Source organism: Callorhinchus milii, unplaced genomic scaffold, assembly GCF_018977255.1.
Source record: "Callorhinchus milii isolate IMCB2004 unplaced genomic scaffold, IMCB_Cmil_1.0 Scaffold3, whole genome shotgun sequence".
Classification (NCBI taxonomy): domain Eukaryota; kingdom Metazoa; phylum Chordata; class Chondrichthyes; order Chimaeriformes; family Callorhinchidae; genus Callorhinchus; species Callorhinchus milii.
In genome coordinates, this window is record NW_024704744.1 from 64,240,960 (window position 1) to 64,262,986 (window position 22,027).

The 22,027-nt window shown below is 38.8% G+C and overlaps 1 protein-coding gene across 1 annotated transcript; it reads left to right on the forward strand.

Moving 5' to 3' along the window:
* The first annotated feature begins 67 nt into the window (after positions 1-67).
* Positions 68-19,388, forward strand: phf10 (PHD finger protein 10). The gene is made up of 12 exons (XM_042333069.1): positions 68-187; positions 1,903-2,012; positions 2,481-2,611; positions 3,402-3,485; positions 4,488-4,621; positions 5,052-5,195; positions 6,192-6,301; positions 6,915-7,071; positions 8,933-9,073; positions 13,862-13,970; positions 14,528-14,716; positions 17,215-19,388. The coding sequence occupies exons 1-12, from the start codon at positions 74-76 to the stop codon at positions 17,298-17,300; spliced, it is 1,509 nt and encodes a 502-aa protein (XP_042189003.1). The 5' UTR covers positions 68-73; the 3' UTR covers positions 17,301-19,388.
* The last annotated feature ends 2,639 nt before the right edge of the window (positions 19,389-22,027 follow it).

Genomic DNA, 22,027 nt, shown 5'->3' on the forward strand with positions numbered 1-22,027 from the left:
GAGCGGGTCCTGAGGGGCCGACCGTGAGGATCCCGGAGTGTGTCCTCCGGGGCCCGGTGGCGCGGCTGCGTTTATGGTTGGCCACCAGCGCTGGGAGCCCAGTGCGGGGGGGAAGATGGCGGCCGCGGTGTCGAGCAGCCGTTTGTGTGACAGTAACCCCGCCACTCCCGGGGCGCAGTCCAGCAAGGTGAGGCCCCGACCCCGACACCGGCCCCCTCCCCGGCCCCGCGGCCCCCTCCCCGGCCCCGGCCCCCGCCCCGGCCCCCACCCCGCGGCCCCGGCCGCACCCTCCCCCGCTCCCTTTGCTATATTCCGTGTAGAGAGACACAGTCCAGGAGGCGATTCATGTCCAGTTCCCCTCTCTCTGCCCCCCTCCCCCCCTCTCTCTGCCCCCCTCCTCTCTGCCCCCTCCCCTCTCTGCCCCCTCCCCCTCTCTCTGCCCCCTTCCCCCCTCTCTCTGCCCCCCTCCCCCCCCTCTCTGCCCCCCCCCCCTCTCTGCCCCCCCCCCCTCCCCCCCCTCCCTCTCTGCCCCCCTCCCCCTCTCTGCCCCCCCTCCCTCTCTCTGCCCCCCTCCCCCTCTCTGCCCCTCCCCTCCCTCCCCCTCTCTGCCCCCCCCTCTCTCCCCCCCTCTCTCTGCCCCCCCCTCTCTGCCCCCCCCTCTCTGCCCCCCCCTCTCTGCCCCCTCTCTGCCCCCCCTCTCTCTGCCCCCCCCTCTCTGCCCCCCCCCCTCTCTGCCCCCCCCTCTCTGCCCCCCCCTCTCTGCCCCCCCCTCTCTCTGCCCCCCCTCTCTCTGCCCCCCCCTCTCTCTGCCCCCCCCCTCTCTCTGCCCCCCCCCCTCTCTCTGCCCCCCCCCTCTCTCTGCCCCCCCCCCCCCCCCCCCCCCTCTCTCTGCCCCCCCCCCTCTCTCTGCCCCCCCCCCTCTCTCTGCCCCCCCCTCTCTCTGCCCCCCCCCTCTCTCTGCCCCCCCCCCCCCTCTCTCTGCCCCCCCCCTCCTCTCTCTGCCCCCCCCCCCCCTCTCTCTGCCCCCCCCCCCTCTCTCTGCCCCCCCCTCTCTCTGCCCCCACCCTCCCTGCCTGCCCCCATCCTCCCTGCCTCCCTGCCATGACAACATGGCAAGGTGATCCTAATTTTCTGGTGATGGGCCTGGCACCATGCCTGCCTTTAAGTGTACATTTTTTCACATTTGATACCAATTGATGCCAACATTTTCTGCTGCTTTGCTTTCAAGTTCTTTCCCCAGGATGCTCCCTATCAACACAGTCTCCCGAGTCACCGTAATATGGAAGAAAAGCAGAATAAAATAAAACTGATTCACCAGGAAAGTGGGAGGAGCAGGGAAAGCTGAGAAGAGAAAGCAAACTGGGATGAGAAAGGAAAGCAGCAGAACTTGAAACTAATAATCTAGGCTAACATTGCCACGCGTACTTCACTGAAGGAGCACTGCATTGTTGGCAGTACTGTGTCAGCCTGGCTCAGTTGGTAGCACTCTCGTCTCTAATGCAATGCCGGGGATGTACTGCATTGTTGGAGATGCATTCGCTTGACGTGAAACATGCTATATCAAAAGCAAGGATTATTGTTATTTACTATCCTCCAGATGAGATGTTGAAGTGAGGCTTTCTATTTGGTGGTTCAGGTTGATGTTAAATTCACCAAAAGACTGATGAAACTCTCCTTCTTATCCGTGTTCTTTGTGGAATGCTGCTAGTGTAGAATAGATGCCAACCTTGCCTATAAGAAAATGTCAGTGAACTTCAGAGTAGCTCATTGTATAAAAACATTTTGTGTTTCAATGTGATGAAGTGCTGTATCAAATGAGAATAACCTGTATTATTATTTAAAGGTTTGTCACTTATTAGCTTTTTGCCTCTATGTATCAAACCCTTTTACTGATCATTTTAGGATGACTCTGAAGAGACATCAAATGACGATGCTGTAAATCAGCCTGCCAAACGTCGCCGTATGGGCTCAGGAGACAGCTCAAAAAGTAGTGACACCACTCAAGATTTCAGGTACATCATTATTTTTTAGGCAATGGATTTCTAATATTGGAATCCATTCAGGAGCTGATAAATTTTCTGCAATAATTTAAACTGTCAAGATTAATAAAAAAAACTCATTCCTTCCCTCCACACCGCCCTGCCCATACTCCCTTTCTTCCCAGCTTCTGGCCCAAATTTTAAGGGTCGTTGAAGCCATGGTGGTAATAGAGGTAGAATAGAAACTCTTAATCAGCTATTATCAAGAAATATACGGTCAATTCACTTTACAGTCTATTCTGTGAAGCGCTTTGAGACGTCGAAGATGTGAAAAGCGCTATATCAAATGCAAGGATTATTATTAGAATGTTGTTTTTTATTATTTGTAAGGATTTGTCACATGGAAGAATTGCACCTGAGAGAGCAAGTGAAGGAGGGAAGCAGAGGGGATTGAGAGTGGGAGTTTAAAAAAAAGGGTAATTTTTCTGCTTTTCTTCTCAGCTCCACCTATTTTCCAGCAGAGATGTTGATAGAGTACAAGTGGCCTGCTGATGACACGGGGGAATATTACATGCTTCAGGAACAAGTTAGTGAATATTTAGGGGTGACCTCATTCAAACGGAAATATCCAGGTAGGAATTCATGGGTTTCACTTAAAAAAAACATTCCACTGTGGTGTTCACTGATTGCTTTTTATATGTTAACTCACAATAACTAATGAAAGTCTGTTACATCTTATTATGAAAATACTGAAAGTTTTATATATAAAGAATATGTACTGGAGAAATGGTAATGGAGCAGATAAAGTGCCAACTATTATAAATGTAATTTCATCTATATTCCTAAAAAGCAAATAGTGTCTTAGTAACTAAATTTGAGTACTTATTTGCTGTTGTGGGATTTAAACCAAACTGTATTTTGATGCTTCTACAATCGCATCTTCTCCGCCTTGCAAAGCCATGAAAAGCCATGGCTTCTATTAGGCTGGAAATTTATCATATTTTTTTATTTCATTCAGCATGTGACCAACTCTAGATTATATAGCTGGTCACTGGACCAGCTTATTGGTTTTAGGGCAATGACAAAAAAGTAACTTTTACATTGGTAAAGATGTATGAATGGGAATTATTACTTTTTACAATGCGATTTGTTTCATTATGCTACAAAATGCTTGCTTTTGTTACCAACGTAAACAATGAAAGTGACTTCAGTAGTTGAATTGTATGTTTTGCAGTAAAATGCAGACCTTTCCTATCACAGCCTGCTTCATATATTATAGAAATTGTTTAATATTTTGTGCTTATGCACAGTAATAGATGCACAGTTCAATAGAAACTAGTTTTTGAAATGCAGTGAAGGTGGTTTAGCTTTCAGAAGCCTAAATGTAAATATTGACTAATGGTATGCATTCATCTTTGACAGATCTGGAACGGCGTGATCTGTCTCATAAAGAGAAGCTGTATCTGAGGGAGCTGAATGTTATCACAGAAACACAATGTACTTTAGGTAAGTTTTTCCCATAAAACAAATAGTAACTGCACTTTGCAGTATATCCAGTTGAGTGTTTTGGGACACTTTGTGATTCACCTGAAAATTTCCCCCTCAATTCTGTACGGGAACAAGGCTCCCCATGTTTCTTTGTTTCCTGAATCTCTGTTAAATACAGTAGCAGATTTGATCATGGAGTCCTGTAGCTCAGTGGTTAGAGCACTCGCCTTGCAAGCGAGAGACCTGGGTTTGATTCTTTGCAGGGCGAAACCTTGGGCAAGTTTCCTTATTCTACATGCCTGATAATAATCCCTCAAGAAAAAAATAATAATTTGATCACTCAATCCACAACTGTTTGTGGGACACTGCTGTGCGAAATTGGTTGCCGTGTTTTGCCCACAAATATACAGTCAATTCACTTTAAAGTATATTCTATGAAGCGCTTTGAGACATCTAGAAGGTGTAATGCAAGGATTATTATTATCTGATCGGAATCCCGATTGTAAACTCAGAGGATGAGATACAATGAGTCTTTTGGTTTAGGTACTGAATTGAATCAACTGGACTGCTCTTTCGGCAATGTCAGATTGGCTTACTCTCGCCTCCGAATCAGAAGGTTGAAGCCCCACATTGGGATTTGGAACCCATATAGTCTAGGCTGACACTCCAGTGCTGGAGGTGTGCCCTACTTCCAGTGAGACGTTAAATGGGGGTCCCGTCTGCCTGTCCCAAGTGGATATCAAAGATTTCATGGCACTGTTCAAAAAGAGAAAGGAATTTATCCCGGTGTCCTTATTAACAATCCCCCAAATAAAGTTGATCACTCACTCTATGGCTGTGCAAATTGGCTGCTGCATTCTGAACAAAATACACAGTTTATCACTTTATAGTATATTCTGTGAAGCGCTTTGAAATATCTCAATGGTGTGATGAAGCACTATATCAAATGTAAGGATTATTGTTATATGTATTTATTATTTAGTAACTTAATTTCAAGTTTTTTAATAAATTGTGTTTAAGGTTTAACTGCTCTGAGAAGCGATGAGGTTATTGACCTGATGATCAAGGAATATCCAGCCAAATATGCTGAATATGCTGTAATATTGCAGGAGAGAGAACGACAACGAATCACAGACCGTTACAAGGAGTACTCGGTAAGTACATGAGGAGTGAGAATTTAATTTTTTTTTGCGATTTCTTTCCAATGGCTTTCCAAATGTGTTGAGCACATGGCTGACCAAGAAAAAATCAATTGGCTGCCATGTTTCACCCACAAAATATACAGTCAATTCACTTTACAGTATACCCTGTGAGGCGCTTTGAGACGTCTCGAAGACTTGGTAAGGAGCTATACCAACTGCAAGCATTATTATTGCTTAGAATTATTATGCGCAGCAGGATCCAGCCCTTCCTCATTTGTATTTTATTTAAATGCCATTTGAATGCTCTTAGCCTTCCTTAATAATGTATAGAAGCTTGAACGTTCTTACGTAACGTGAGAATGGTATGAAGCATTTTGTCATTAGTTTTTTAGTATTTAAAAAAAACCTTTTTTCTGAGTATTAATACCTTTTATTCACACAGCAATTACAGAACACACAAAAGGTTGAGCCCAGTAAGGTTCCAGAATATATCAAAAAGGCTGCAAAGAAAGCTGCGGAGTTCAATAGCAACTTCAATAGGGAGCGGATGGAAGAAAGACGGGCTTATTTTGACTTGCAGACACAGGTATCAACAAAATTACATTGGTATAGCGCCTTTCACATTGGGAGGACGACCCAGGGCGATGGACATTTGAGAGCAGAGGTGGCTCCAGGGAGGATTTTTTAAGGATAGGCGTGATGAGGGCTATTTTTGAAGGGTTGGGTACAGTGCCAGTGGACAGGGAGAGGTTTATGATGCCGTGAGTAGAGGGACTGGGAGGTAAGAAGAGGGGTAAGGATGTGGTCGAGGGAACAGGTGGTCAGTTTCATGCGGGTTATAGTGGTGAGTTGGTTTGCTGAAAGAAGCTACACCACAAGTGCCTGTGTTATTACTGTGTTATTAAATAACCAGTGTACCCGATAAAGTGAAGTGCCGTATTACAAATTTTTACAAATCAATTTGTTGCTACCTTTTTAATGTGCTGCATACAATCTGTATATTTCACCTGACACAATATCATTTCTGGAAATGCTATATCTTCATCTTGGGAGTATGTAAAATAGGCTTATATGCTTATCAATACTGTGCAGTCATTAAACACATCACTATTGTCTTTTCACATATTTCACATTGTTGCCATTCTACAGAATAAGAGATCTTTGACCTTCATCGTTTCTCAAGGCCACTATTCTTTTCTGAAGATTTTCACTGTGACATTTTGCACTTTCAGGAACATTTACTTCTAGGGGTGTAATTCTTGACGACTGTCCAGCACCTTGGAACATCCTCCCGACGTGAAAATCTAATTTTATAATGTACATGTCACAAGCTTGTTGACCGCTTACTGCAAGTTTCCATCTCAGCATTGTTCAAGATTGGTTGGTTATCATTGATTCTCATTTTAAGTCGATATGAAAGCTACTAAACTGAACTGTATTGCAGGTTAATCTCTTAAATGGATTTGTAAGAGCTAAGGCTCCGAGTCGTTACCCTGTGTGAAGAGCACTATATAAATGCAAGTTGTTGGTGTAGCCCAATGACTGAATTTCAGCCATCTACAAAGTTTCCCATTCTTTTCAGGTGATCCAGGTACCACAGGGGAAATACAAAATTCTTCCGGCAGAGAGGACCAAGGTTGGGGCTTACCCAGTCGCTTTGATACCAGGGCAGTTTCAAGAATATTATAAAAGGTAAAAATGCTCTTATTTATATTTTTGAGCAGCAGAATTTTTAACTCTTTTTTGCTGTCAAAGTTGTTGTATTGACAGTGTGGAGTTACCCAGAATATTATGCAATAATTATTCAATGTCTTTGTCATCACAAAATAACTCCATTGCAGTAGAAGGGTGTGCTGTGCGTGAAACGACACTAACATCACTTTTTTTAAACTGTCCTACCCATGCACATTAATAACATTTCCTGCACAAAGAGTGCGTGCTCATATTCTACAAGAAGCGATGTTACCAAAAATGGGTTGTCAGACCACTGGAAGCTGGCTAGTCAGTGCCTGAAGCCCTTGGTGTACCACGTTTCCAGTTAGTGCAAAAGCACAGGAGATGTGCACTATAAAACAAAGCAGTGCTACATTGAAGAGTTTTACAATGGGGTTCCCTTGTAATTGACAATAGAAACAGTCACTGAATTTGACTATTGTGAAGCATTTTGATACATTTCAGTGTGATGAGGTGCTATAAAAATGCAAGTTCTTTCACTCAAGAGTTTCTCACCCTAGGAGATTGCAGACTTGCAAAGTTGCACATGTTATTAAATACATAATTGTAATTTTATCTATCAATCTGTCAGGTACTCTCCCAATGAATTGCGTTACTTGCCTCTAAACACAGCCTTGTATGAGCCACCTCTGGATCCAGAATTGCCAGCACTCGACAGCGATGGAGATTCTGATGATGCAGAAGATGTTCGTGGTGAAGATGAACGCAAAGAAGACAAAGATCTGACGGTGAGAAACTAGTATTATTGGAAACCCAACTATCAACTGTAGACTCTTTATACTTTAACAAGTCCAATCTACTTTTTTTAAAATGTGTATATTTTTTAAATATATAAAATTTGCAAATCAAAAAACAGTTCCGATAAAGTCAGAATCAACCTTCTTCTGCTAAGTGTATAGCAAATAAGTCTAAGCTTTGGTTAAGTATAAGGAATAATGCTGTTACTACTGGTATCTAACCATTAGCAATAATTTATATTATTACATCTGCACACAACTTCTAGCAACCGGTGATGTGACATCAGAACCTCGCATGGTAATGCTGCAAACGAGGTTCTTGCTACGGTTAATGGCAGTGGCCTAGTAAGTGGAAAACTTAACTTTCAAACCCATTCTTGTTGTTCAGGTGTTATGGTAGAATTAACATAATGCAAGTGCTCAGACATTAAAGATGTGTTCTGCTGTTTAATCATTTATAAGTTTATGTTTTTCATAAAAACACTCATTTTAAAAGGTTTACTTCCTCCCTTCAGTCACAGCCCCTTTATAAAATGGACTTTCTGGGACTCCTATTCCTAAGTTGAGTCTGTGCATTTGTAATGTAGTTAGTATCTGTCTTATGGATACATTTGTTTGTCACCTTCCTGAACTACAAATGTTGTATCATGTTTTCATTTATGGTTGATCAATGGCTTCATTCCATCTGATGTCTGGTTCTTTTTCAAAGTTGGTATGGTGGAAATCACCCGTGCATTTGCCCATGGGTTCATAAGGACTAATTTGTAGTCTTAAAGATTTGAAACTCGAGAAGTGACTTTCAGGAACAAAACACTTCTACATACTGAAGACAATATTTTGGTATCTGATGAACAGCCTTGTGTATGATTGTGTGTTTTTAAACAACACTTTAAAAACATTTTCCTCCTATGTTTACTTAGCAGTAAATAGGAACCCGGTTGTTAGTCGATTGGCGGACCACTTTTCCGGAGGTAATAATCCCTTCCAAAAAATAAAAATTAAATAATAATTTGGTTACTCAATCCATGATTGTTTGTGGGACACTGCTGTGTGCAATTGGCTGTTGTGTTTCGCCCACAAAATATACAGTCAATTCACTTTACAGTATATTCTGTGAAGCGCTGTGAGAAGTCTCAAAGACGTGATAAGGTATTATATCAAATGCAAGGATTATTATTATGAGACTATGGTTTGCTTTTAATGGTGAATTTAACGGGATCGGAGACATCGCCTTCTATTTATAAACTCTGAGGTTTTGTCGCATTTAATTTTTCAGGTTTTCTCTTTTGATAAAGGGCTAGTTAGTTGTAAGACGGGTTTCATATATACTTGGGTGCAATGGAAAGTTTTCTGGAAACTAAGAAACAAAAGGTATACATTGTTGAACTTCAATATTCTACTTGCAATAGTTTCAAACATTCTGGTTGCCATATTTGAAAGGACAAAACCTTAAGTTGCTTCAATTGCAGAAAATAAAATACATAACATAACATGTAGGAGCAGGAGTAGGCCATTCTGCCCTTCGAGCCTGCCCCGCCATTCAATCATGGCTGATCTTCTAATCTAACTCCAGCTTTGGTTAAGTAATACACTTCATGTTTTACTCTGTTCTAAACGTCAAAGGAAATTGAGCTTCAAATAAATGTTATACTAATGGATTTTCTTTTCTAAAGACATTTCCACATGTGTGTGTTTGTTCTCACTGCATTTTAATTTCACCCCTTTCCAATTGCTCATCAGTTCATGGTGGGATTTTTGTGAGTGGTCACTTTTGTACATTTTATGCAGTATAAATGCTTGCAAGATTCTCAAGACTTGGTACCCAACAGGTTCTCTTCTGTTTTTTTTCTAGGAGATGTCTTCTAGCAGTACAACAGATGGTGAAACTCCTCCTGAAAATCAAGATGATTCCTCACAAGGAAAGCAGACACCGAGAGAAAAAGGACCTCGAGCAAAACGAACTGTTACACCCAAATCAGTCACTGGGTACAAGGTAGAAGATAAAAGCCCCTGAGACTTCCTTTCTGATGAACCTCTCCCTATTTACTTTTTTTGTACTGGATAGAATTGGTCAGTCCACTAATGCACCTCCTGCTGTTTTTCACCCCTCTACTTCCTTATCCTGTTTTGTTCTACCTGAGACTTACCGATAATAATATCTGGATTCTTATTTCTATCTCAACCGTTTTACTATATAAGGCCTGCATTGTTCTTTTTCCTTTGGGTTATGACTTGCTGTGTTCTCTGCTAATGCTGCTGTTAATATCCTCCTGTACTATATGACAAAATAGTTAGTAACATTATTTTACATTCTAATAATTACTTTGCAGAATAACTAAAGAGGGTACTTTTTATTTTAAAAACCGTGGAAAGTCGCATATTTGGTGAAGATTATTTTTGAATTACATTTCAGTATTTACTACTTTGCCTTTTATATTTGTTCAGTATAGTGTTTTTGTTTTTGTGGGGGTGGGGCGGGGTAGGAAGATTTAGGCCAATGTTGCCTTATAACCAAACAGAGTATATTTGTAGGAAGAACTACAGTTTTGGCCAAGTAATTCATGAATGACAAGTGATCAGAATGTATGAATCTGACTGGATGACACCTGGACGAATACCCATTGAAATTCAATAGGATATCTGGTGCCAGTAAGAAGTGTAAAGCTGTGCATGTTTGTGTGTGGGGGAGGGAGATGGTCTGCATATAGTCAATAAAGATTGGGTTTTACGTTTAATTTTACCTCATACTGAAATTGGTGTTCCTCTAAAAACAAGATAGCATTTATTGATCTGATTCATTATTGGCATGAATTAGTACAGTGTCATTTAGTAGGAAAGTGGAGCATTACATTTTAATTGTTAAGTCTGATGGATGAAAGAATTATACTTTTCAATCTGAAGTTAAACTGTTGTATATTTTTATAAGGTTAGTTTTCTTATGTTGTGGCTTTTTGTGAGAAGTTGGAAGTTAAATCTATGTTGTCTGTTTTGCCAAACACTTGTGTAGATAGGTGAAGTGAATGTTTGGAGACTGGATTCCTTTGTGACTGGTTCTGTATTTAGAGAAAAGTAAACTACATATTTATATACATATTTAACAAATCATTTTAAAATGAAGTTGCTTATCATCTTAACGTTTTCAATATCAATATACAAAACCATATTCCAGTGCATTTCCAATGTTATTTCAAACAAAATAGAGAATCATAAATTCTCTGGAGTGATTATTGGGCTATAACCTCCTCAATGGCTCCAGATTATGATGGTGAGGTTCATAGCTGTCATCGGTATTCCAAAATGAGATAATTGCCTGGAAATAGGTTCCATGTATTTTTGTAGTAACAGTTGTCAAAGTGGATGTTAACTGCTTGATGAAGAGATGCTCCATATAGTTATGGAGGTGCCTCAGTTGGTAGCACTCTAAATCAGAAGATTCTGAGTTCAACCTCCACGTCAAGACCTGGAGCGCACTCTAGTGCAGTGCTGAGGGTGCGCTGCATTGTTTAAGATGGTGCCATTTGGATGAAATGTTAAGCCAAGGTCCCATCTGCCCGATCTGATGGACATTTAAGATTCTAAGGTACTATCCAAAAACAGAAGGGAGTTTTTTTCTGGGGTCCTTGCCAACAATTCCCCAGATAAAATTGGACATTCATTTCACTGTTTGTGTCATTGCTGTGCACAAATTGGCTGCTACGTTCACCTCCAAAAATATAGTTGTTGTACATGTGGAGAAATCTTTCTTCACCAAGCAGTTAACGTGATCAGATTTATTATGCCTATGAATGTTTCCTATTCAGTTCAGCGAAAAACTGTTGAGTGACTTGTATTTTCATTACTAAGATCTTTAACCTTTTGTCATTTTAACTTGATCAGTTTACCTGCTAACTCTTTTTTATAAAAAAAGAAAAGCAGTGAAGTGTCATAGGAATGCGGGGAAATGGAAAATGAGAAGCAAAATTTGGTGCGTTATGTGAAAGGAATGCTGCCATCTCCTTAGTAACAGTGCATGTGCTAAAGTTTGCTTATCATTACGATTATTAGATGTGGCCCAAGTGAGCAAAATCACTTGTGTCAAAAGCTTTCACTACTGAATTTTGAGACAAAGGAAGTGGTGGGTTTTGCTTTCTTCTGAGCTGTGTATGTAATCTGGCTTTGTTTTGTATCTTTCTGCACAAAGAAAGCCAATAGTTTTAAACATGAAATTGCATATCAATGCAAAGTAACAGTTGAAAGTTTTCAAAAATTAACTGTTCCCAAGAAAGAACTTTTCTGAGCCAAACTGTTGAAAATGAAACTTGTCAAAACACCCGAATCTTTACTTAATTTGATGAAAATATTTGCTGCTTAGAAATAATTTTCATCCAATATTATTTCCTTTAATTCTTCCAATATCCTACATTGAAACCGAAAGTGCCCCTGATGTGCATTGTAGAGCAGTAGGTTTAAAGTGCATTTATTTATGAAAATAATTTGAGAGGACACTAAATAGTGGAGAATTGTTTGGATCAGAAACACTTTATTTGCTTTAGGGAGGGAGGAGTTTGTTTTGCCAACGATTTACCATATTCCTGTAGTACACTACGTTGTAGTAAACAAAAATGTGAATTATAAGCTACACTTTATTTTGTTTTTTGTAAAAAGCATCAATCATTAATACCTTTTCTTTGATATAGCACTGTCCTTTTTTAAATTTGGCGTATTGAGATAAATGTAACCGAGATGTTTTGTCCTTTTCATGAACAAGTAGAAAGTAGGCTTTCTTTAGTGTCTCAATGTCTCAAAAAACAACTTTGCAACAGAATACTGCAGAAAGACTATTCTAGTTTTGATTTTACTAAAAATGTAGGTCATTTTGCCCCTCGTTCTTAAGTGAGAATACTCCTTGAAGTATTAGTGTTTTTAAGTTCCCGAAGAGGTGCAAATGAATATATTAAATTCTGTTGTTCAATGGGGCTTTAAAGCAACCAGCATATTTACAGTGCAAGCCCTAATATGGTACAGTGAACATTTCTATACAGAATTAGTATTTGGTCCTCATTCATTCTAACTGAAACATTGTATGAGTGAAACAAAAGAACCCAAGGTTAAATCAGTTTTGTATCAGTGATAATAATACAGATCAAGGTTCAAATGTTATTCATACTCATTAAAGTGCACTTTTTAAACTTGGTAAATAACTGAAATAGATACAGTTCCACTTCTTTAAGGTGTTGCATTCTATACGTATAAGCACTTTTCACATATGTAGCTGTTCTTGGCCGTTTTGTAGAATGATTGTAATTTATTGAGTGAACGTTATATACTTTCTTGTAGCATAGTGAAACGTGGAGAGACAGAAAAATGGAAAAGGGTTGTAACAAATCTGAACTTGAACTGTTCACCAGTATTTGAGTTTGCTGAGGGCAAGTACTCTAGGTCTTAGTACAGTAAATTTTATAATGTTTTGATGTTCAAATTATAGTTTTACAATAGTTTGTGTAAAACAAAATAGAGAAGTAATCTCAGAACTGTTAAAAAAAGTCAGACATTTCATTGTTAAAATGGTTTCCAAATTGTAGACCTTATTTTATAGTGTAATATTTCATATGTGTTGTCTTTCAGTTCTGCAGCCACGGTATGAAAGTACTTAAGACACTTGTTACCAAATTTTTTTATGTAAGCTTTTGACATCTGAAACACGTTCTTTAATAAAACATTAAGCTGATTGAGTGCCTCTGTCATCTTTTAGAAAATGAACAGTGTATTAATATGGTCTATATAGGCTGTTCAAGAACCCAAATTAATTTCTGTGGGCAATTTTTATCAATTTTTATATAAGTGTTACTGCTGAGGATGACAGCAACGTTGTCAGGGCATGTGAATACAATTTAAGTAACCATCTATTCAATATATATTTTCTGTTCTGAGATCTAATTTGAGATTGAAGCATATTTAATCCTAGTTAAACTGCAGTATTAATGCATCTTAATGTAATTGCCACTTATTTAACAGATTAAGATAATATTTTAAACATTTTTCTTATGTTTTCAAATACAGGCTATGTAGGCCAACGAAAAGGCTAAACATTTTCCACCTTGAATATTCAGGAACTGTTTTTTTAAAAAAATCAGGAAGGATCTATTTTCTTAGTTTAACAAAAACACTTTATTTTTTTCTCCTCTACCAGCAATTAAGTTGTCTTCTGAGAAAAACAGAAAAAATATTCTTCACAAAAACATTTTGGAGTAAAATGGTTTCAGAATTTACCTGTTACTTGTTGTGGTTTTAGTATGTTGGTCAACTTGCACAATTCTCTGAACTTTCGGCACTAATTCCATATGTGTGTGCTTTATCTGAACCCCTAATTACTGTTTATGGAACGTTCCCTCTCCCAAAACGTTCCCCAAAACTTTTTTTTAATAGTGGACTGTTCTTATTGAAGCTCATTCTGTCCAACCCTCCCTGACGTTTTCTTTTGTTCTAATTGTTTACGTTTTACTTGTAAAGAGTTGTATTTTGCATTTTTTTAAAAACAAATTTACCACATAAAAATATTTTACCTCTTTCAAATGATTTTTAGTGTATGCCTTTGTTCGTACCATTAGACCCAATTCTTATTGTAATATTAAAGCTAGATTCATTAATTTAAACTATATGGCTAATTGTGCTTTGCAAAAATGCAAAGTCTTTAAATCCTGGATTCTTTTCACTCCTGCTGATCCCTGATCACAGTGTGTCAAGACTGTTGGGTTCCACTGACATGATTTTTACAGTGCTGTTCTAACTGTTGCCCTTGCAGCCTAAGATCATTCCAAATGCAATATGTGGGATTTGTCTAAAGGGTAGAGAATCCAACAAGAGAAGCAAGCCTGAGGGACTCATACACTGCTCCCAGTGCGACAACAGTGGTAAGTAAGGCAGTCCAAATGAAGAAATAATCAGTAGTTTCTTCACCTCAGAAAATAGCAACCTTGACTCAGGCCAGCCACATTACATGACAATGAACCAAAGTTTCACATTTACACTGAGTGATGGCATGGTTACTATATTTATTAAGAAACAGCACTTGATCCATAACATTTAAGTATGATTAATCAAATATGTTTGTGCATATAGAATATAGGTTGAATTATGTGATTCTGATTGACCACAGTAGGAACAAAGGTTATTTGTATGAATTTTATTGATGTTCTTGTTTAAAAAAGGTCTCCGTGAATCTGACACAAAATTTGTTAACTTGTACATGTCCGATCTATCAAAATAGTAAACAAGATGCATGGGAAGAGGGGGGAAACAACTTCTATTATACCATAGATTTCACTTTTAACCAGTATTACACTGATGCTGAATTAACCCTTTCAACAGAACTTTCACAATTTGGTAGTTTCAACATTGAAAATTATTTTGGATTTGAATTTTAGAAGTGCGTGTTTTCTATATCACTAATACCAATGCTTAATTGCAGGCCATCCATCCTGCTTGGATATGTCTTCGGAATTAGTATCTGTAATAAAAACCTACCCATGGCAGTGTATGGAATGCAAAACGTGTATCGTATGTGGGCAGCCACATCATGAGGAAGAGATGATGTTCTGCGATCATTGTGATCGTGGGTATCACACCTTCTGTGTTGGACTCAACGCAATCCCTTCAGGTAAAGTTTGTTTGTATTTTTGAACATAAATGTGTAACCGTATTATGCCCAAATATTGCCGCCACACTTGTTTGCCAGTCGCAATTGAATGGTTGTGGGGTGACATTCCACCTGGCTCTAGATTTACTCAATTAACGTAGCATTTGAATCCAGAATTTGTCAAACTTATAACATTTTGAAGCTAATTTTCCATAAGCTTTCTTCAGAACTACAGAAAACTGGCTTCAAAGTTGGGACTGAATTCGACAATTTGCCAAATTCTGCAGTCTTTGAAATGCTATGTTAAGAGTGTAAATGAGGTACCACCCTTGTGAAAGGCACTATATAAATGCAAATTGTTGGTGTTGTAAATGTAGACCTAGGCGAACTTCTATCCCTTGGTCTGAAAATCACATTGGATGAGATGAATGGGAGCATGAGAGTAGATTTAAATCCTCTATTTCCAAATTTGTGCTTTATAATTATTCTGAATCCTGCAGCATTGAGAATTTTGATTATAAAATTGTCCCTCCGACCATGCACAAACATACGTTCTCTTTATAACACTTATGCCAAAATTGATCACTGACTTCCTGGCTTGAAGCTCTTAGAAGCTTTTAAAAATGGCTGTGGTGAAATGACAGTTAATTAGAATGTTTTACAACACCATCAGAGATCAAGTTAGGGTTTTTAAAAATCTGTATTGTCTGGATCAAAAAAATGCTCATTTCCTAAATGATCATGCGTAACAAGGTCCAATCAACTGGCGTGTTGCATATCTCCCACTGGCTCTTCCAACCTCCATGCAGATGGATCTTTATTATTGGCCTCCACCTTGTTTGTTTTGCTCTCATCTCTTTCTTAGATTCGGTTAACCTACAAAATATACAATCAATTCACTTTACAGTATATTCCGTGAAGCACTTTGAGATGTCTCAACAACGTGATAAGATGATAAATCAAACCCAAGAATTATTATTTTACTGTTTATCTGAAACACATTTGACAGAACTAATTGTTTATGAAACTAGGGAGTTACCATATACTCCTGTCGTTTGGGACTCCAATCTTCAGAAACTGGAAGATGGATTAACCAGTTAGCTGGAAGTAAATGTTTTCAACAAAGTCAGCAACTACATTCTGCTCAAGACGATTTATTGCAGCCGTCATTCCTGATAGTCTACTCCCTTTTTTGAGTTCACCGTTCAGCAAGAATCTGAGTGCTATGCGGAGAATGCATGTAAATTAGCATACGTTATTCAGCACATGGGATTGTCTTTGCTCATCTTTGACTGAACACATCCTTTGTGTGCCACCCACCATCACATTTCCCCTCCTCCGTCCTTTTGGAAAAATAATGTCTATCACTGCTGCTAATACTGCAGCATGCAATTTGTAGATTTCTTACTAGTATTACTGAGCTTCTCCTGTGAGGAGTAGCTTTATGTAGCACAGGAAGTATCCATGTCAAGAAAGTCTTGAAGCACATTGATTGTTTTTCTCCCAGTTGATGGAATTATCTTTTCCGAATTCTTTGTGAAAGATATTTCTGTTTGAAAAATGGAACCCTTTGTCTAACTTTCTTACATTTTCTTGCAAATAATTATTAATCTAATGCTCTTTTGGCACTCTTGGCACATCAGTGCCAGTAGAAGTCTCTTTCGCTCTATCATGTTTGTGGCGAGCTGCTGTGCCTTTTCCCAATTCCGTTGATATAATACTTTGCCAAGTTATTCTTGGCCTGCAGCATTTCCCTTTTTCATTCGGCTACCATTTCGATGCTCAATATAGCAGTCTGGAGACTTGCATCCTGAACTTATGGTTTTGCCAGTTAATGTGCTATTCCTTCACAAGTTTGCTTATTGGCTGGTGGTTTGCTCTTTCCGTAACTATTGTGTTTATCTTCTTCGGCTAGCAGATCCTAAGTCTTTTTGAAGACATTTGCTATTGAAAGCATACAGCTTCTCAGTTGCTCTTTTCATTGCCATATAACAGGTTTCAGTGGCGTATAGCGAATGCTATTATTGTGGTATTTTAAGGGATAGGTTAGTATTTCTACAGCTATTATCCAGTTTAACTATTTTGCCAATCTTAGTTCCTCAATATCTTAAGGATTGTTACATATTGTGCCAAGCCCCCCAAAATTTCTTGTGGTCTTAACCTTAAGGTCATTATATTAAGATATTAAATTGTGCACATTTTTGGAAAATTCTAAAATTTTATCTTAATTTGAAAGCTGTTTTTCCATAGTCCTTAAAAAGGTAAAGCCAATATTAGGCTATTCATCAAAACTGAATGTTTCAAGTTTGTATCCCAGTCTGTGCTAAGTTAAGTGAAATCAGGTAAGAAACATTATCTCAGAAGCATCTGAGCTAGTTTCTTGCATGCAATTTTGTTCATATTTTCAGACTTTAGCTGAAGAAAGAATGAATGCAGCTTCTGAGCCCTGTTGAATTTGTGCATCGAGGGTGTTTTCATTATAAACTTTATCCAATGTACCTTTCTTTTGACAATTTTAGGTCGTTGGATTTGTGAGTGCTGTGCAAATGTTCCTCCCACAACTAAAAAAGGAACAAGGAGAGGAAAAAGCAACCGAGAAGGATAAAGCTGCCACTCCAAAGCCAAATAGAGAAAATGTGTGTCCACAATAAAGTTCCTATCAGATGAAAGCTTTGGTTTACTAAAATGCCATGTCATTACATAGAAATGATTAGGGCTTTCAAGATTATTGTGTTTTTATAAATACCATGTTCATAATTTGGAACTGCAAAATTATTTTCAACCAAATAAAAAATATTATAGAATTATAGTGGCAAATGGTTACAAAGATTTATTTTGGATAACATTTTAGTCTGAAATGTTTGGACTATTTGAAACTGCAATGGGATATCTCAATAAAACATGGTAGTTAGATTATTCTTAAGTGTTGAAAAGTTCAAACTTAAATTGTATTTTATAAATATTTCTCTCCTTTCCAAAAAATCTAGAGCATGATTCTTCAGGTGCCAAACAATTACTAAGATCTCACCCTATTCTTCATGAGCGCAGAGTTCTTGCAGGTTTAGTAATCATGGTGGGGGAGAGGTAATCACAACTCAATCCTTTTGCCTTCAGGGGCATCCTTCCTTCAAGTGCTCTTAGATGCTACTCAGTGTGAGGGCGCTAAATAAAAATGCAAGCTGTACATCCACCCACACAAGGACTTCCTAACAGGAGGCAGTCAAAAGTAGAAAATCTGACTTGTTTTCTTCCTTATCCCAAAGTCACAGCCCATTGACTAAACTGCAGTTGTGTAAATCTAACATGGGACCTTCCTGAACTGTATGGACCTGTACTGCATTACACAGTGAACTTGGCAATTTAGCCATAAGGGGAAACTCAAAATTACCATTGCCCTAGTCTCATTAATATTATGAAATAACATGCTCAGTTCTGAAATTATATTAGACATTAGCATCAAAGCTGTTGATTAAATAACAAGAATTATTTAGGAATAGTATCGGTTCCAATTTGAAATAGAAAATATTGCAGATTAGGAAGTAATTTTGCAAATCTGCAGTTAATTGTATACTGACCTAAAGCCTCACAGCATTTCTTATAGAGTGAAACTCTGTCTGATATGAATGGACTATTTACAGATTGATGCATGTAAGGAATTTATTGGAATAGGTGGAATACCTTGAGTACAGAGGTATTGACCAAGAAAATGATAGCAGCATTTATAGTCCTGACTTCATGGACCTCTGCATCCCCTGATTCGTTCTTCAGGATCGTGGTGCAAGATGGAATGCTCCAAATCTGTAAATCAGAGTTTGCAAAAAGAAAATCATCTACAAGAGTTGGAAAAAGAATGTGCAGCTCAAATATGTGAACGATCAAGTAATTGGACAACTATCCTGAAGGTAGATTGTCTACTTCATTCAATTATCCTCTGGGCACTTTGGGATAATGTTGCATTATTGTCAATAATGGAGTTAGTCTACCTATGATTTAATGTTTAAGGTTACATTATCAAGCATCAAAGGCATATGCAACAGAACACGTTTAGATATGTTTAGATTTGCAGAGTTTAGATTTGTGAATTTCAAGAAGGAAAATGATAGGTAAATTATGGATAAAGGCTTGAAGGGGAACAGAGATAAGACAGGGCAGTAGGATTGATTGAACACCTTGTTCTGAGAGCTGGTGCAGACTTGATGGTCGAATGGACTCATTGTTCTGTAAATTTCTATGATTCTGTTTAAGGCTAACTTCACTTTGCTTCACAAACACAAATAGTGACATTTCCTTTTAGTTACACAAACATATATGACCCTCACAGGTCTTGTGAAAGATTCATTTGTTTATTGTCTGAGGTGCTTATAATAGACTCCAATGTAATACATGTTGGAGACGAATCAAAATCAAGCTGACTTCTGTAAAAGTAGCAAAATTACCCCTTCTGTGGATTCATTTTGACCACACACAAATACATTCCTGTCAGATATGCCGAATAAATTTTCAAGTAGCCTGAAGGCACATCCGTTCACCATTACCAGAACTAGATGTGCTTTATTATGTTAGCATTTATTAGCATATGTATCTTTTTATATTTCATTTATATTTTAATATTAAAATGTTATGGCTTCTGAGTGGAGAATATGCTAAACTGTAGTTGTGTTCTGTCTTATTTTCTAGTAAAATGTCTCTCAAACACCTCCCTGTGTAGTTCATGAGAAAATATTTGTTGTATCATCTTAAGAATTTGTGGTACAATAGAACATATTACTGGGTCTGAATAGCCTCTTCACAGTCCTCACCTGTTCAAGTACACAATAATAGGCAGCACTTTAAAAACTCCTCACAGTATAGTGGGCATGAACTCTTAACATTCTTACTCCAGCACAGGGTTGTGGGCATGAAGTTACAATTTTTATTCACCCTGGAGAATGACAATGCTGCATCATGAAATCTGATTCTTTAATTTCAGGCATTGTTTATCAACTATACTGACCTGAGACACACAAATCAAGTAACAGCAAATAAGCTAATGACACTAAGTTGGACACCTCTAAGAAAGACTATAGATGTGGGAAATAGGAAAAGAGCAAATATCACATGAGCACATATGGCGAATGCTGAAATTGAGATAACTGTTTTAGGAATGTTTGATGTACCAGCAATACCAATACCAAGACCCTCACCTTCGTGAGCACAAATTCACTAAACAGAAATCAGATTCAAATCAAATTGATCTATAGAGGGCTCCCTTGTATCATTTTTGAAAACGGTAATCTTGAAGGCAGATTGGAAGCATTGCAAGCTGTGAAAAGGTTAAACACACAAGCTAGAGTAAAGGCTTAGGCAACCAGCAATAAGGAGACTGGTCCAGGGATTTGATTTTCCTGGCACTGAGTTAAGTGTTTTATATTGATTCAGCAAATCCTTGTGGAAATATCACTTCCCTTTCAGTTCAATTTAATTTAAAGATGTGAAGTTTGATAACTTATGAAAAATTGAAATCACACGATGCTGCCTTCAATTTTTAAAAAATAATTCTGATACATAATAAATCAGTGAAACTTTACAGAGCTTGAGATGTGATGAAAACAGTTACAGAGGAAGGGATCCATTTCCAATGTGAAATTAAATCGCACTGTTAGACACTATGGGGCAGAATTTCCATCTGGTCTAGAATGGATTTACTCCGTTTATGTAGCTTTTCCGATTGCAGAAATTGCCGAATTCCTAAATATGGTCTTAATTTTCAAGCTGTTTTTCTGTAAGTTCTTTTAAGAGCCACATAAACCCAACTTCAAAATTAAAACTGAATTTAACAACTTGCCAAATTCTGGTTGCTGTGAAATGCTACATTAATGTAGTAAATCTAGACCCAGGTGGAATTTTTCCCCTTATATTATGACATGGAAAAGTTGCAAATAAGAGTTTCCATGGCAATTTTACTGCTGCTATACGTGTTTTCCCATACACAGAATCTGACCTGATGGCCTTTGTGTGTAATGAATCCATTTGTTGTGAAGCTTTCCGTGCTTCTAACACTTCCTATCCCCTGGCACCTGGATGCAGTATTGCTGACCTCACAGCCAGCTCACCCAATTGTTTCACTCAAAATTATTCTTACATTTGACATTGTACCTAAAACAGTGAAACTTCTTCAAATGATTCATTGTAATTGATGTCAAGTGTAGTGAAAATGTGTGTCAGCTTAGCTCAGTTGGTGACACTCTCGCTTCTGAATCAGAAAATTGTGGATGCAAGTCTCACATTCAGGACTTGGAACTCAAACGTAGGCTGACACTCCAATGCAGTGCTGGGGGTGTGTGGAATTATCGCAGGTGCCGTCCTTCAGATGAGATGTTAAACTGAGGTAATGTCTTCCTGTCCAGGTGGATGTTAAAGTTGCCTTGGCACTATTTAAAAAGTGAAGGGTATTTCCCCTGGTGTACTAGCCAAAACTGCCCCAAATAATATTGGTCACTGCCACTGACAATTCCATTGCCAACCTGAGAGTTCCATGCATCCCACCTATTATGTAGAAATTCCTTTGTATTGGAATTGAATAGGCACTCTCTCCTTGAAGGGACACATCCTGCGTTCCTAATTTTGGAGAATATAAGGTGCAAGAGCTAAGGCTTGGGAACCCCAGAGTGTGCATTAGGGTACTGCTGGAAATTAACTAGCTAAAACCGTACAGCTTGCCATTGAAAGCACTGTGACAAGCTTTCCCACAGTGAGTCTAGCTAGGAGGACAGTACCCATTAGCTCTTTGGCTTGCAGGGTTAACAGGAGCTGAGTGGACACCAGGAGAAAGTTGCGTTGCTCTTTCAATAGCGCCATTGGAATCTTTAATATTCATCTGAATGGGCAGACGAGACCCCAGTGACTGGTGTGTCTCTCCAAGTACTACCAATGAGCCAGGTTGACTGGGCTGTCATCACCAGTGCCCTGAAATACCGCAGACCCCCCCCCCCCCGGCTCAGGAAGTAGCCTACCAATACCGCCACTTAGGGCTGGCTCAATTCCGACATTCCATTGCCAAACATGTCACCTTGGAGCCAGTTCAGCTCCAAGAATACCCTGCATACCTCCTCCCCAGGAAGATTTACCCCACCCGCACACCCCTACCCCCACAAGGAGAAAATGGGACTGAAAGGATTGCTCTTAAAAGAGTCAGCACAAACACGATGGCCTGTGCTATAAATTTCTTTGGAAAAATACCATAATTTGGACTCCAAAGAGTGATACTGTTCTAACAATTTAACACACAATGTAAGAAAGGCAAAATCATTTTGATCATTCAAAATACAATATAGTGCCTTTCATGTCGGGAGG